The sequence below is a fragment of the Mixophyes fleayi genome, chromosome 5 (genome assembly GCF_038048845.1).
Source record: "Mixophyes fleayi isolate aMixFle1 chromosome 5, aMixFle1.hap1, whole genome shotgun sequence".
In the NCBI taxonomy this organism is placed as follows: Eukaryota; Metazoa; Chordata; class Amphibia; order Anura; family Limnodynastidae; genus Mixophyes; species Mixophyes fleayi.
In genome coordinates this window covers 99,490,675-99,504,235 of record NC_134406.1, presented here as the reverse complement: position 1 = coordinate 99,504,235, position 13,561 = coordinate 99,490,675, and the positions used below count along the sequence as shown (strand labels likewise).

The 13,561-nt window shown below is 45.5% G+C and overlaps 1 protein-coding gene across 1 annotated transcript; it reads left to right on the top strand.

Annotated features, from left to right (window-relative positions):
* Positions 1-4,191: 4,191 nt before the first annotated feature.
* On the top strand, positions 4,192-4,590 carry LOC142159460 (putative CENPB DNA-binding domain-containing protein 1). The gene has a single exon (XM_075214361.1). It carries the CDS (start codon positions 4,192-4,194, stop codon positions 4,588-4,590), a length of 399 nt encoding a protein of 132 aa, XP_075070462.1.
* Positions 4,591-13,561: the final 8,971 nt, after the last annotated feature.

Here is a 13,561-nt window from a genome sequence, read left to right as displayed (position 1 = left end):
AGGACGAAGTACGACAGCAGTCATCCTATGGCAAAGCGGATAACTGCGGCCTTGACAGCTATGTTGGTATTAGACGTGCGTCCGATGTCCGCCATCAGTGGAGTGGGATTTAGACGGTTGATGGAGGTATTGTGTCCCCGGTACTAAATCCCTTCTAGATTTCACTTCACTAGGCAGGCGATACCCGGGATGTGTGAGGATGAGGAAGTACACACTGAAGGGGGCGAGGAATCAGAGGATGAGGATGAGGATGACATATTGCCTCAGTAGAGCCAGTTTACTTTGTACAGGGAGAGATGAATTGCTTTTTTTGTGTGGGGGCCCAAACAAACCAATCATTTCAGCCACAGTTTTGTAGGCCCTGTCGCTGAAATGATTGGTTTGTGAAAGTGCGCATGTCCTATTTCCCCAACATAAGGGTGGGTGGGAGGGCCCAAGGACAATTCCATCTTGCACCTCTTTTTTTGGCATTATGTGCTCTTTGGGGCCTAGTTTTTCAAACTGCCATCCTGTCTGCCACTGCAGTGCCACTCCTAGATGGGCCACATGTTTGTGCCGCACACTTGTGTCGCTTAGCTTAGTCATCCAGCTACCTCGGTGCAACCTTTTGACCTAAAAACAATATTGTGAGGTGTGAGGTGTTCAGAATAGACTGGAAATGAGTGGAAATGAATGTTATTGAGGTTAATAATAGCGTAGGAGTGAAAAAAACAAACCCAAAAATCTGGATTTTAGCAGTTTTTATGCTTTTTTTTTAAAAAAAAAATCAGAACCCAAAACCCAAAACCTTGAGGGGGGTGTTTTGGCAAAACCCATTAGAACCCAAAAGCTGAAGGTAATCAGAACCCAAAAACCAAAACGCGAAAAGTGGCCGGTGCACATCCCTAGGACAAACGAGGACATGATAATCGCTTACATTTACACTTTAATGGTGACAAGTGTACTTATGTTTTGGCTTTAAAGATAAAGCAGAAAGAACTGATCTGGACATTGGAACTGCTGTGCAGGAGGGAAGAACTGCAGAGAGACAGTTTAGACAATTTATATACTGTAAACATCCCTGGAAGCTGTGTATTCACACTATTCTTTCCTCACTGTTTGGCAATCAATATCCCCGTTCAGGGGCAAACACAGGATTTGTAGAGGGGGGTTTCCACACCACGCCACCAGTGGGCGTGACCAGCATGCATGGGGGCATGGCTATAATATTAGACAGTGCTTGGCTGCTCTCCAACTCTTCCTATCCCTATAATATACATGGGCATGCACTACTGTTAGGTGCACGCAGAGCCGTGTGAAATGGGGGCAGGGTCCCAACCACCTCAATTATACAGTGCCCCAGGCTTAGAGGGAGGTTTCCAGGCACTAGGAAACTCCCCCTCGGTTTGCCTATGCTGTGCACCAGCCCCCAATTATGCAGTTCCAAGTTGTTAAATTATCCAATACTCATTACAGGTATTCCTCACTTAACGACCTACCTATTTATCGACCATTCGGATTTACGACCCGTCGTTACGTCCGGCTCCGCCGCTCAGCAATAGGGGAAATTATTGTGCTAACGACCTGTGCCCTTGCGACGGGACGTAACCACGCCTGTAGTACCCGCGTAGTGTCTTTCTGGGCAGAAGAAGACAAGACAAGATGCACCTGATACCCTTGCAGTCTCCATCGTGCGGTAAGTTAGCTCTACAGTACTGTACTTGAAAGCACTTGGTTCTGAAGTAATACTGCAAGGACATTAACTAAACATAATATCTTTTTACTAAAGGAAGGAATATAAAACTGCATATGCACATGCTGATTTTTTATTGCCATGCATATGTATACAGTACAGTATTTTCATCATTCAACTAAGCTGCTGAAACTATTTTAAAATGAAAAGAATTTTTATTATTTTAGTAACCAGATACATAGGACACTAATTATTAAAGGATACGAGTGCCCCACATCAGCATTATGTAGTGCCTCTTTTGGGGTTCCCCAAACAAGACTTGCAATAATTTGCCATACTTTCATATACTAAACCTGTCCTCGCTATTGAAGCATGTGTATGTGCATGTGTAAGTTAGCTCGCTTTCACACTCAATTAGTACATACAACCAGTGGCGGATCCAGGGGGGGGCGATCGCTGCACTTGCTGCCGACGGCTGCACAGTATGTGCAGGCAGGGCTGCCAAGAAGAATTCAGGGCCCGGGTACAACAAATTCATGGGGCCCCCCTCATAGTGAAGTAAGCCCCAAAAAAATATTAGGTGTCTGGTCATGCATTCAGGGGCGTGGCTAGCCAAACGGCGGTGCAAAAAATTTGGGAGGTGTGGTCATGCATTTGGGGGCGTGGTAAACATGCCATTGGGGCGTGGCTAACATAAAAACCACTAGGCTCTCAATTCGCCGGAGCGTCACATATGTTCAAGCACTCCTGACTTTCAGGACAGCTACCACCACAGGGTAGTATACAAACAATGCAGTGTGTACACAAACAGTTCAGTCTTGGCCTACACCTTACATTGGACACAACATTCACCAAAAATTGGTATTGTCCCTACTAGAATCACAACATTTCACACACTGTGCTGCTCTCTCCTACCTGTTCTTCTCACTTTCTCCACCTGTGGCTGCTGCTTTCTTTAGTTGTGGCTTGTCCGGATCCAGAAATGTTGAAGGACCTATTTTGAAAAAAAAATGGCTACATTTAGAAAATTACAGCCAGCCCCGGCGTTAAATCAATAGCACTCACGATTAATAATTAGGCCTTCCTCCAGCCCCAACATTAAAATAATACTATTCACATTTAATAAATAAACCTATTTCCCTTCCTGCAAACAGCCCCAGCAATACCTATTTCCCGCAACCATCACTGCCATTAAATAATTCATAGTCACATTTAATAAATAGACCTCATTCTCCCTAAACTCACCCCAAGATTCAATAGCCCCCAAACCACCCCATCTTAAATTAATAGTCCCTACTATTAAATTGCCTCACCATCACCCTACAAACAAAATAGCGCCCATTAATTAGCTGCCACCTACCTCACACACACTACATTGCAACAAGCCCCCTGTGCCATCACACACACAATACTGTGCCCCTTCATCACAACTACACTGTACCCCCTTATGCTCACACTGCGACCTCCATGCCGCTTTTCCCCCTTCTTTTTTACTTTGTGCCTCTCTCCCACTTTTTTTCCTCCTCTGTTCCTCTCTCCCCAATTTTTTTTTATTCCTCTGTGGCTCTCTCCTTTTTTTCCTCCTCTGTTCCTCTCTCCCACTTTTTTTTTTATTCCCCTGTGGCTCTCTCCTTTTTTTCCTCCTCTGTTCCTCTCTCCCCAATTTTTTTCCCTCCTCTGTTCCTCTCTCCCCAATTTTTTTTTATTCCTCTGTGGCTCTCTCCTTTTTTTTCCTCCTCTGTTTCTCTGTCCCCTTTCTTTATAGTACTGTCCCTCTCTGTTTTCCTCCCCTTGCCTCTCCGTTTCTTTACTTACCTTTTGTCAACTTCTTTCTTTTCTTTTCTGCTCTTCTGTCTCCTCTTCTGTCTTCTTTCTTCCTGCTGGCTGCGGCGCTCCTCACTGACTGACAGGCGTGACTTGATGACGTCACGCCCGGCAGTCAGTGTGAATGGAGGAGAGGAGGGACACGGCGCCGCGCGATCACGTGAGTATTTTTTTTTTTTTTAGTTTATTCTTCCTCCCAGCTCCCAAGAAACCCAAGACCCCCCCCCACCCCCCGAACCCCCCGCGGAAAAAAAAAATATAAAAAGTTAAAAAAAAATAGCGCAAGACAGAAAAATTTAAAAAAAAAAAATTAATTAGCAGCGAGGGCCCGGCCCGGGCCCCCTGGCATGGCCGGGCCCGGGTACACTGTACCCGCTCCCCCCCCCTCTCGGCGGCCCTGTGTGCAGGTCCGTCCAGCCGTGACAGGCAGGGACAGTGTGCTGCCCGGCTGCTCTGACTGTGTTTAACACAATCAGAGCAGCCGGGCAGAACACTGTCACGGCTGGACGGACCTGTACATAGTGTGCAGCCGTCGGCAGCCTAAGATGTTAGAAAGGGGCGGGGCCTAAATCCCCCCCCCCTAAATCGCCCCGGGTACAGCATTTTTCTAGATCCGCCCCTGCATACAACATACAGCTGTACATACAGTATTTGGTTTCTAAATTTGAACAATTGTGTGCACCCATAGATAAAAAATGTCCAAAAAAAGAAAGGCTATTGACCTTGAGATGAAAATAAAGATCATTAAAGACTACGAAGCTGGTAAAAAAGTGAAAGTGATAGCACAAGATTTGGAGCTGGCCCATTCGACCATTTCAACAATTCTGAAGGACAAAGATAGAGTGAAAGAGGCAGTAAAAGCCTCAACGGGATTTAAAGCCATCATAACAAGGCAGCGGAAAGGCCTCATTCATGAAATGGAGAAGTTACTGGCAATCTGGTTTGACGACCAGCTACAAAAAAGAATGCCGATGAGCCTTTTCATAATTCAAGCTAAGGCACGCAGTATCTTTGATACTTTGAAGGAGCGTGAAGGAGAGGAATCAACAGAAACATTTATGGCAAGCCATGGATGGTTTCAACGGTTTTGTTGAAGATTCAATTTGCATAATCGGAGTACATGTGGTGAGGCAGCAAGCGCTGACTTCGAAGCAGCTAAAAAATTTGTTCACGAATTTCATGAAATCATTGAGAAAGGTGGCTACTGTATGGAACAGATATTTCATGTGGATGAGACCGGACTTTTTTGGAAAAAAATGCCGGAAAGGTCTTACATTCACAAGGAAGCAAAGACAATGCCCGGTTTCAAGGCTTTTAAAGATAGGATCACCCTGTTGTTGGGAGGAAATATCGCCGGGTTCAAGTTAAAGCCTTTCCTCATCTATCGCTCAGAGAACCCACGTGCATTTAAGCAGATTAATAAGCACACATTGCCCATTTACTACCGTTCAAATAAGAAGGCATGGATGACGCAAGCTTTGTTTGAGGATTGGTTCCTCAACTGCTTCATACCCCAAGTCAAGCAATATTGTCAGAGGAAGGGAGTTGTCTTTAAAATTATGCTCCTCCTTGATAATGCCCCAGGCCATCCACAACATCTTGATGATCTACAACCAGATGTAAAGGTGGTGGATCTGCCTAAAAACACAACTGCTATTCTTCAGCCAATGGATCAGGGGGCTATAGCAACGTTCAAAGCACACTATTTGCGCACAACTTTTTCCAAAGCTGTAGCAGAAACTGAAAGTAATGAGGTAACCCTTCGAGAATTTTGGAAGTCGTACAATATTTATGACTGCATACAGAATGTTGATTCATCTTGGGAGGAAGTGTCAGAAAAATGTATGCAAGGCATATGGAAAAAATGCCTAAAAAGATTTGCAAATAATTTTGAAGTATTTGATGTAGACACACCGGTCAATGTCATAAATCAAACATCTGTGCAACTAGCTAGCAATCTTAATTTAGAGGTTGAAGTAGAAGATATTTAAGAATTAGTGGAATATGTTGAGGGAGAGCTGAGCAACGAAGACTTAATGGAGTTGGAAGCTCAGCAACACTTGGAAAATGATGACGAAGAGGAAAAAATGGAAGAAGTACAAAAGAAGTTCACTTTAAAAGAGTTAGCTGGTGTGTTTTCAAAAGTGAATGCGGCTATGTTACAACTAGAGGCTATGGACCCGAATGTGGAACGGTTCATGAAAGTGAGGCGAAAAATAAATAATGTTTTACTATGCTATCGTGAAATTTATGAAGAAAAGAAAGAAATTACAAAACAAACCACACTAAAAGGATACTTCCCGAAACCTACACCTAGGACCTCCACTCATACATCTACAGGTCCTTAGATATCCTTGCTGTGATCTCCCTGGGCCCTCTTTGTTATACAGTACTGTACTGTAATTGTTGCTGTTTGTACAGCTTTACTGTACACATGTTTCTTTTCTGTTATGTAAAGTTATGCAAAGTAAAGCAAACTTCAAAATACAATTTTCTTTTGTCCATTTCTTTATTCAGAATCAATATAAATGATAACAATACATGTAGGTGTATATTACAGTACTGTACTCACTTAGCGACCAATTCACTTAATGACCTAGTCGTTGGAACGGAACTAGGTCGTTAAGTGAGGAATACCTGTACTACCACAGTCTGTGAGTGATAGTATCATTTGCTACAATGAAACAGTTAGTTAGCCCTTCAGTAATCTCTAATTGACTGGAGTTTATTGCTAGTCCTAGAGCAGAAAGGAACTGGCTGCTGGAGTTCATGGCTAGACCTTTGGGGGCAGATTCAACTCTAAGCGACATGCCGCCAAAGGTTCAAATGAAGAGACTCCACGGCAATGTCTGGGCTGAACTCTCATCTTTGCTCGCACTGTATTATGTGGGATCACATCCTACAATGTTAGGGTGGGACTTTGTGTTTAGCTGAATTCCCTCTTAGTATATTTAAATTTGCTGCTAAAGTTTGTGTGGTGGGTATAGGTCTAGGACAGGGGGATGTAATATATGGTAGATATGGAAATGCCCTTTATAGTAGACATGTGGCTAGGGTATGGAACTGTCCCGTATGGTGAGCACAAGGTAAGAATATTGAGCTGTGCTATATAAACTCCACGGTGCTAGCACTGTATGGCAGACATGAGCATAGAATATGGAGCTGCACTGTATGGTAAACACTGTATATATATATATATATATATATATATATACACACACACATATATATAAGTGTATATATATATATATACATATATACATATGCATTTTATTATTATTATTATTATTATTATTATTATTATTATCATTTATTTATAAGGCGCCACAAGGTTTCTGCAGCGCCGTACACAATACAAACAAGGGACAGTACAGGGAATAACAGTACAAAACAATAAACGAGTAGTACCAAGACTTCAGAGGCTCCAGGCAAAGCAAATATATGGAGGTTGGAGCAGAAGAGAAGGTAGAGAGACAGGAGGGAGAAGGGCCCTGCTCATACGAGCTTACATCCTAAGGGGAGGGGAGACAGACGACAGGCACAGAGGGTGTCGGAGGAGGGAAGCAAGCGCTCCCCTCTACTGAGGAGGAGCGAAGAGAGGAGAGAGACCATGGAAAGAGGGTTAGGTGGAAAGCTGGTAGGCTATGCGGAAGAGATGAGTTTTGAACGCCCGTTTGAAGGAGCACAGGTTGGGGGACAAACGGATGGAGCATGGGAGGTCATTCCAGTGCAGGGGGGCAGCTCGGGAGAAGTCTTGAACTCTGGAGTGGGATGAGGTGATCAGAGTGGAGGAGAGGCGACGGTCATTGGCTGAGCGCAGGGACCGGGTGGGAGTGTGGATGGAGAGGAGATTGGAGATATAAGGGGCAGTGGAGTGGGAGAGAGCCTTGTAGGTGAGGGTGAGAAGTTTAAAAAGGATTCTGTAAGGGAAGGGGAGTGTCACGGACTTACCTGATCTCCGCCGCTCCGTCCAGCCGCACTTCCGCATTCAGGACCATGTGACCGCACCCGGAGGCGGTCACATGACCACAACCCTAGAGGCGGGGATTTTGAATCCCCTTCAGTATAAAAACCTCACTCTGACACTCGCTGAGTGTCAGAGCAACACTTACCTGTTCCTGGCTCCTGCTCTTCGTGGATTGCAGTGTCTTCCAGCTTCCAGTGTCTCCTGTGTGCTGATCTCTGCCTGTTTGACTTCCCTGGCTCTCCTATCCCTGTGTACTGACCCGGCTTGCTGACCATTCTCCTATTCTTGTGACCCGTGTACCGAACCTGGCTTGTTGACTCCGAGTTGCCTTCTGATTCTGCCTGACTCCATTCCTGTGTACCGAACCGGCTTGTTGACTCCGCTACCACCGCTTCACTCCGCTGTACTACATCTTGAGGCGAACCTGGGGACCGCGACCTGCGACTCCTGGCAGCGAAGCCCACCCCGCCTTGCGGCGGTTCTTGGTGAACACCGGGGAGATCGTTAGACTCCGCACCTCAGGTAAGCCAGTGCTAATCAAGATTAGTAATATAGTATCCAGAATCTGTTACAGTTTGCTCTGACCATGGATACCACAGCTAAAGATCTGTTGGAGCATTTAGTAGGAAGGATGGATAAGCAAGAAGCTAACCAAGAGCAACTTTTAAAATTCCTCAATAGTCTATCCACTCGGTTGGATGTTGTCCAGAACACCCTAGTGGCTGGTGGATCACCTGGGGCGGCAGTGGCCCCTGTACCTCAGGCCGCAGCAGCAGCTTCTTCCTCGCAGCTACGGTTACCTAACCCACCCAAGTTCGATGGAGACCCTAAAAATTGCAGAAGATTTTTAAATCAATGCTCCATACAATTCGAGCTTCTACCTGGGAACTTCCCCTCCGGAAAAACGAAAGTGGCCTATGTGATTTCGTTATTGTCCGGTCAAGCTTTAGCATGGGCTTCCCCCTTATGGGAGAGGGACGACCCCATTCTACATAACTTCAACCTCTTCTTGTCCACCTTCAAGAAAATATTTGATGAGCCAGGAAGGGTGTCCAATGCCGCTTCCGGCTTACTACGTCTCCGCCAGGGAAACCAGTCTGTGGGGCAGTATGCGGTCCACTTCAGAACCATGGCCTCTGAACTTCGCTGGAACGATGAGGCCCTAGTAGCTACATTCTGGCAGGGCCTTTCAGACCGAATCAAAGACGAGTTGGTATCCCAGGAACTCCCTACGTCTTTGGACGACATTATCTCCCTCTGTGTCAAAGTTGATTTGCGTTTCAAGGAACGTAATTCCGCGAAGGAACAGTCGCGGCGTAGTATGATTCGCTTGGCCCCCAACTTCCAAACCCCTGTTCTTCCCCCTGAAGAGCCCATGCAACTTGGGAGGACCCGCCTATCAGCCGAAGAGAGGGAGAGGAGATTTCGGAACAAGTTGTGTTTATATTGTGGAGAGAGTGGCCATCTTCTGAGTTCTTGTCCCAAACGCTCGGGAAACGACAGGGCCTAACGAGTTCTGGAGCTGTATCGTTGGGCCTCTTTTCTCAGTGTCAGTCAGTTCCCAATAGTAATGATTGCCTGTCTATTCCCATTTCCCTTCAGTTAGGACAAAAGACCTTCCCGCAGTCGGCTCTTCTAGATTCCGGAGCCGCAGGAAATTTCATTTCTGCCACAGTAGTTAAACAATTCGCTATTCCCACACAAGCCTTGGAACAACCCATCTCTCTGATGGCCATTGATGGGGGAAGAATCCCTGAGGGGTCCATCCTGGTACGCACTATTCCTCTTCTACTTCAGATAGGAGCACTTCATCGGGAGAAGATTTCTTTTCTAGTAATACAGAGATCTACCAACCCAGTCATCCTAGGACTTCCTTGGCTTCGTGTCCACTCTCCCACCTTGGACTGGAAATCTGGTCACATATTGTCCTGGGGACAGTCCTGCTTCTCTCGCTGCCTACAGAGAGTGGTTCCTCCGAATAGTCCCAGACGTTCCCAAGAATTTCCTGTGACTCTCCTGCCTGAGCCATACCAAACCTTCTCTGATGTTTTTTGTCAACAAGAGGCCACTAGACTTCCCCCTCACAGAATCTGGGACTGTGGCATTGATCTGATACCTGGTAAACCCATTCCCAGGGGCCGTGTTTACCCCCTTTCCCTCCCGGAGTCTAAGGCTATGGAGGAGTACATCCAAGAAAATCTAAACAGGGGCTTCATCCGCAAGTCTGCCTCCCCAGCTGGGGCTGGCTTCTTCTTCGTAAAAAAGAAAGATGGGGGCCTCCGCCCTTGCATTGATTACAGAGGCCTGAATGCCATTACCGTTAAAAATCAGTATCCACTGCCACTGATTTCTGAATTATTTGACCGGATTAAGGGTGCCACCATCTTTTCTAAACTTGACCTCAGAGGAGCGTATAACCTTATACGCATTAAGGAAGGGGATGAATGGAAGACGGCGTTTAACACCCGAGACGGCCACTTTGAATATCTGGTCATGTCTTTCGGGCTATGCAATGCCCCAGCCATATTTCAGAGCTTTATAAATGAGCTGTTTCAAGACCTCTTGTACCAATCTGTAGTCATCTACTTGGACGACATTCTCATCTTTTCTCAAGATCTAGCATCTCATCGTACTCATGTATTGGAGGTCCTCTCTCGTATCCGAAAAAATCAGTTATTTTGCAAATTGGAGAAATGCACCTTCGAGCAGAGACAAATTCCCTCCCTGGGATATATTATTTCGGGCACCGGTCTACAGATGGATCCCACAAAATTGAAAGCCATACTTGACTGGCCCCAACCTTCGGGCCTTAAGGCCACTCAATGCTTCCTAGGATTCTTCAACTATTATCGTCAATTTATCAAGGGGTACTCCTCTCTCGTGGCTCTCATCACAGCATTGACCCGCAAATCTGCTGATGCTGGTATTTGGTCCTCTGAGGCTATCCAAGCCTTTATATTATTAAAGTCTCTCTTTTCATCTGCACCCATTCTTCAACAGCCAGATTGTTCTCGTCCTTTTGTCCTGGAGGTAGATGCCTCTTCTGTTGGCACAGGAGCCATACTATCACAGCGAGGTCCTTCTGGAAAACTTCATCCCTGCGGATTCTTTTCCCGACGCTTTTTACCTGCTGAGAGGAATTATAGGATTGGCGACAAAGAGCTCCTGGCCATCAAGTTGGCTCTCTCCGAATGGAGACATTTACTAGAAGGAGCGCAATTCCCTATCACCATATATACCGACCATAAGAATTTGCTTTACTTACGCACTGCTCGATGTCTAAACCCTCGACAAGCAAGGTGGTCCTTATTCTTCTCACGCTTTGATTTCAACATCACTTTTCACTCGGGATCTAAGAATACGAAGGCAGACGCCTTATCTCGCTCTTTTGATCCAGCTGACATGGAATGTTCGGAAGATAAGAAATTCATTGTAAATCCATGTCAAGTTTTGGCAGCTACACACCTGAAAAAGGGTTGTCCTCCAGGCAAAACATTCATCTTGCCACATCTACGCACCCGGCTCCTTCACTGGGCTCATCACTCACTCTTCTCTGGGCATGCCGGCATTCGCAAGACCTGGGACTTATTGTCCCGAAGCTACTGGTGGCCTTCCTTGCTGGAGGATGTGAAGAGATTTGTTGCTGCTTGTTCCAAATGTGCTCAACACAAGACCTCTAGGAAGAAGCCTTATGGATGCTTGCTCCCATTACCCATTCCTGATTACCCTTGGTCACAGATCTCCATGGATTTTATCACGGACCTTCCCCCTTCCAAATCCTGTACTGTAGTGCTTGTGGTCACGGATCGCTTCTCTAAAACAGCCCACTTTATTGCTCTCAAAGGCCTTCCTTCTTCCTCCTCCTTAGCCGATATTTTTATTAAAGAAATATTTCGCCTCCATGGCTGTCCTCAACATATTGTCTCCGATAGGGGATCACAATTCATATCAAAATTTTGGCGGTCTTTTTGCAATAAATCCGGGATTAAGCTTGACTTTTCTTCCGCATATCATCCCCAGTCCAATGGGGCTACTGAGAGAACCAACCAAGAATTAGAGAAGTTTCTAAGAATATTTATCTCTAGTAACCAAGACAACTGGGTGGACCTTCTCCCTTGGGCCGAGTTCGCCCATAACAACCATTTTCATGAGGCCATCTCTAACTCCCCCTTTTTTGTTCTGTATGGCTGCCATCCTAGACTACCCACCTTCTCTCAAGTCTCATCTTCTGAAGTTCCAGCAGTGGACTCTCTGTTTCGTAACTTCTCTGATATTTGGGAACAAACCAAGACAAATTTAAAGCAAGCAACTACTCGTTCCAAAAAATTCTACGATAAAAGGAGAAGAATGACTCCAAGTTTTGCAGTTGGTGACAGGGTATGGCTATCCACCCAGAACATTCGTTTAAAGGTTCCCAGTAAAAAATTTGCTCCCAAGTTTATTGGCCCATTTGCTATATCTGAGATTATTAATCCCGTAGCCTTTAGATTGAGTCTGCCTCCCTCTTTACGCATACCCAATGTCTTCCATGTCTCCTTGTTAAAACCGATGGTAACCAACAGATTCTCCACCTCATCCAGAACTCCTCCTCCTGCTGTGGATCGGGATCAAGTTGAATACTAGATTAAAACTATCCTAGATTCTCGTAAAGTTCAAGGTGCCATACAGTTCTTGGTAGATTGGAAGGGTTACGGCCCTGAGGAGCGCTCATGGGTAAGAGCCATTGATCTACATGCTCCCCGTCTACTTAAATCCTTCCATAAAAAATTTCCTTTGAAACCCTATTAGGTGTTCGGAGTCCACCTTTATGGCAGGGGGTACTGTCACGGACTTACCTGATCCCCGCCGCTCCGTCCAGCCGCACTTCCGCATTCAGGACCATGTGACCGCACCCGGAGGCGGTCACATGACCACAACCCTAGAGGCGGGGATTTTGAATCCCCTTCAGTATAAAAACCTCACTCTGACACTCGCTGAGTGTCAGAGCCACACTTACCTGTTCCTGGCTCCTGCTCTTCGTGGATTGCAGTGTCTTCCAGCTTCCAGTGTCTCCTGTGTGCTGATCTCTGCCTGTTTGACTTCCCTGGCTCTCCTATCCCTGTGTACCGACCCGGCTTGCTGACCATTCTCCTATTCTTGTGACCCGTGTACCGAACCTGGCTTGTTGACTCAGAGTTGCCTTCTGATTCTGCCTGACTCCATTCCTGTGTACCGAACCGGCTTGTTGACTCCGCTACCACCGCTTCACTCCGCTGTACTACATCTTGAGGCGAACCTGGGGACCGCGACCTGCGACTCCTGGCAGCGAAGCCCACCCCGCCTTGCGGCGGTTCTTGGTGAACACCGGGGAGATCGTTAGACTCCGCACCTCAGGTAAGCCAGTGCTAATCAAGATTAGTAATATAGTATCCAGAATCTGTTACAGGGAGCCAGTGTAGGGCAAGGCAGAGAAAGGAGGCAGAAGAGGAGCGGCGAGAAAGGAAGATAAGCCTCGTAGCTGCGTTGAGTATAGAACGAAGGGAGGCGAGAGCAGGGGAGGCCGGTGAGGAGAAGGTTGCAGTAGTCCAGCCGGGAAATGATAAGCGCGTGGACAATAGTTTTGGATGCTTCGTGTATGTATATGTATATATATATATATGTATATATATATATATGTGTGTATATATGTGTTCATATATATGTGTATATATGTATATATATATATATATATATATATATATGTGTATATATGTATATATATATATATATATATATATATATATATATATATGTATATATATATATATATATATATATATATATATACCCATACCCGGAATCCTCTTGAAAAAGTCGAGTGACGAAACGCGTTGAGGGGGATAAGGCGTTTTCTGTGTGTTTTTTCCGTGGATCACCACATCTACCCCGGCCAGGTGGTTTTGAGAGATCCGTGATTACCATCAGGAAAGACTGCAGATAAGCCTATATTTGTTTCATATTATGTACGGGCGCATTTTATATATATTAAGGATTTTATCTTTGTAATAAAACACTTTTATGGATCATATTGATATGAGCTTATGTTGGTACCCAGTTTTGAGGAATTGTTGGTAGCCTTA

Coding starts and splice junctions, on each gene's coding strand:
- LOC142159460 (XM_075214361.1), top strand. CDS start 4,192: ATGTCCAAAAAAAGAAAGGCTATTGACCTTGAGATGAAAATAAAGATC.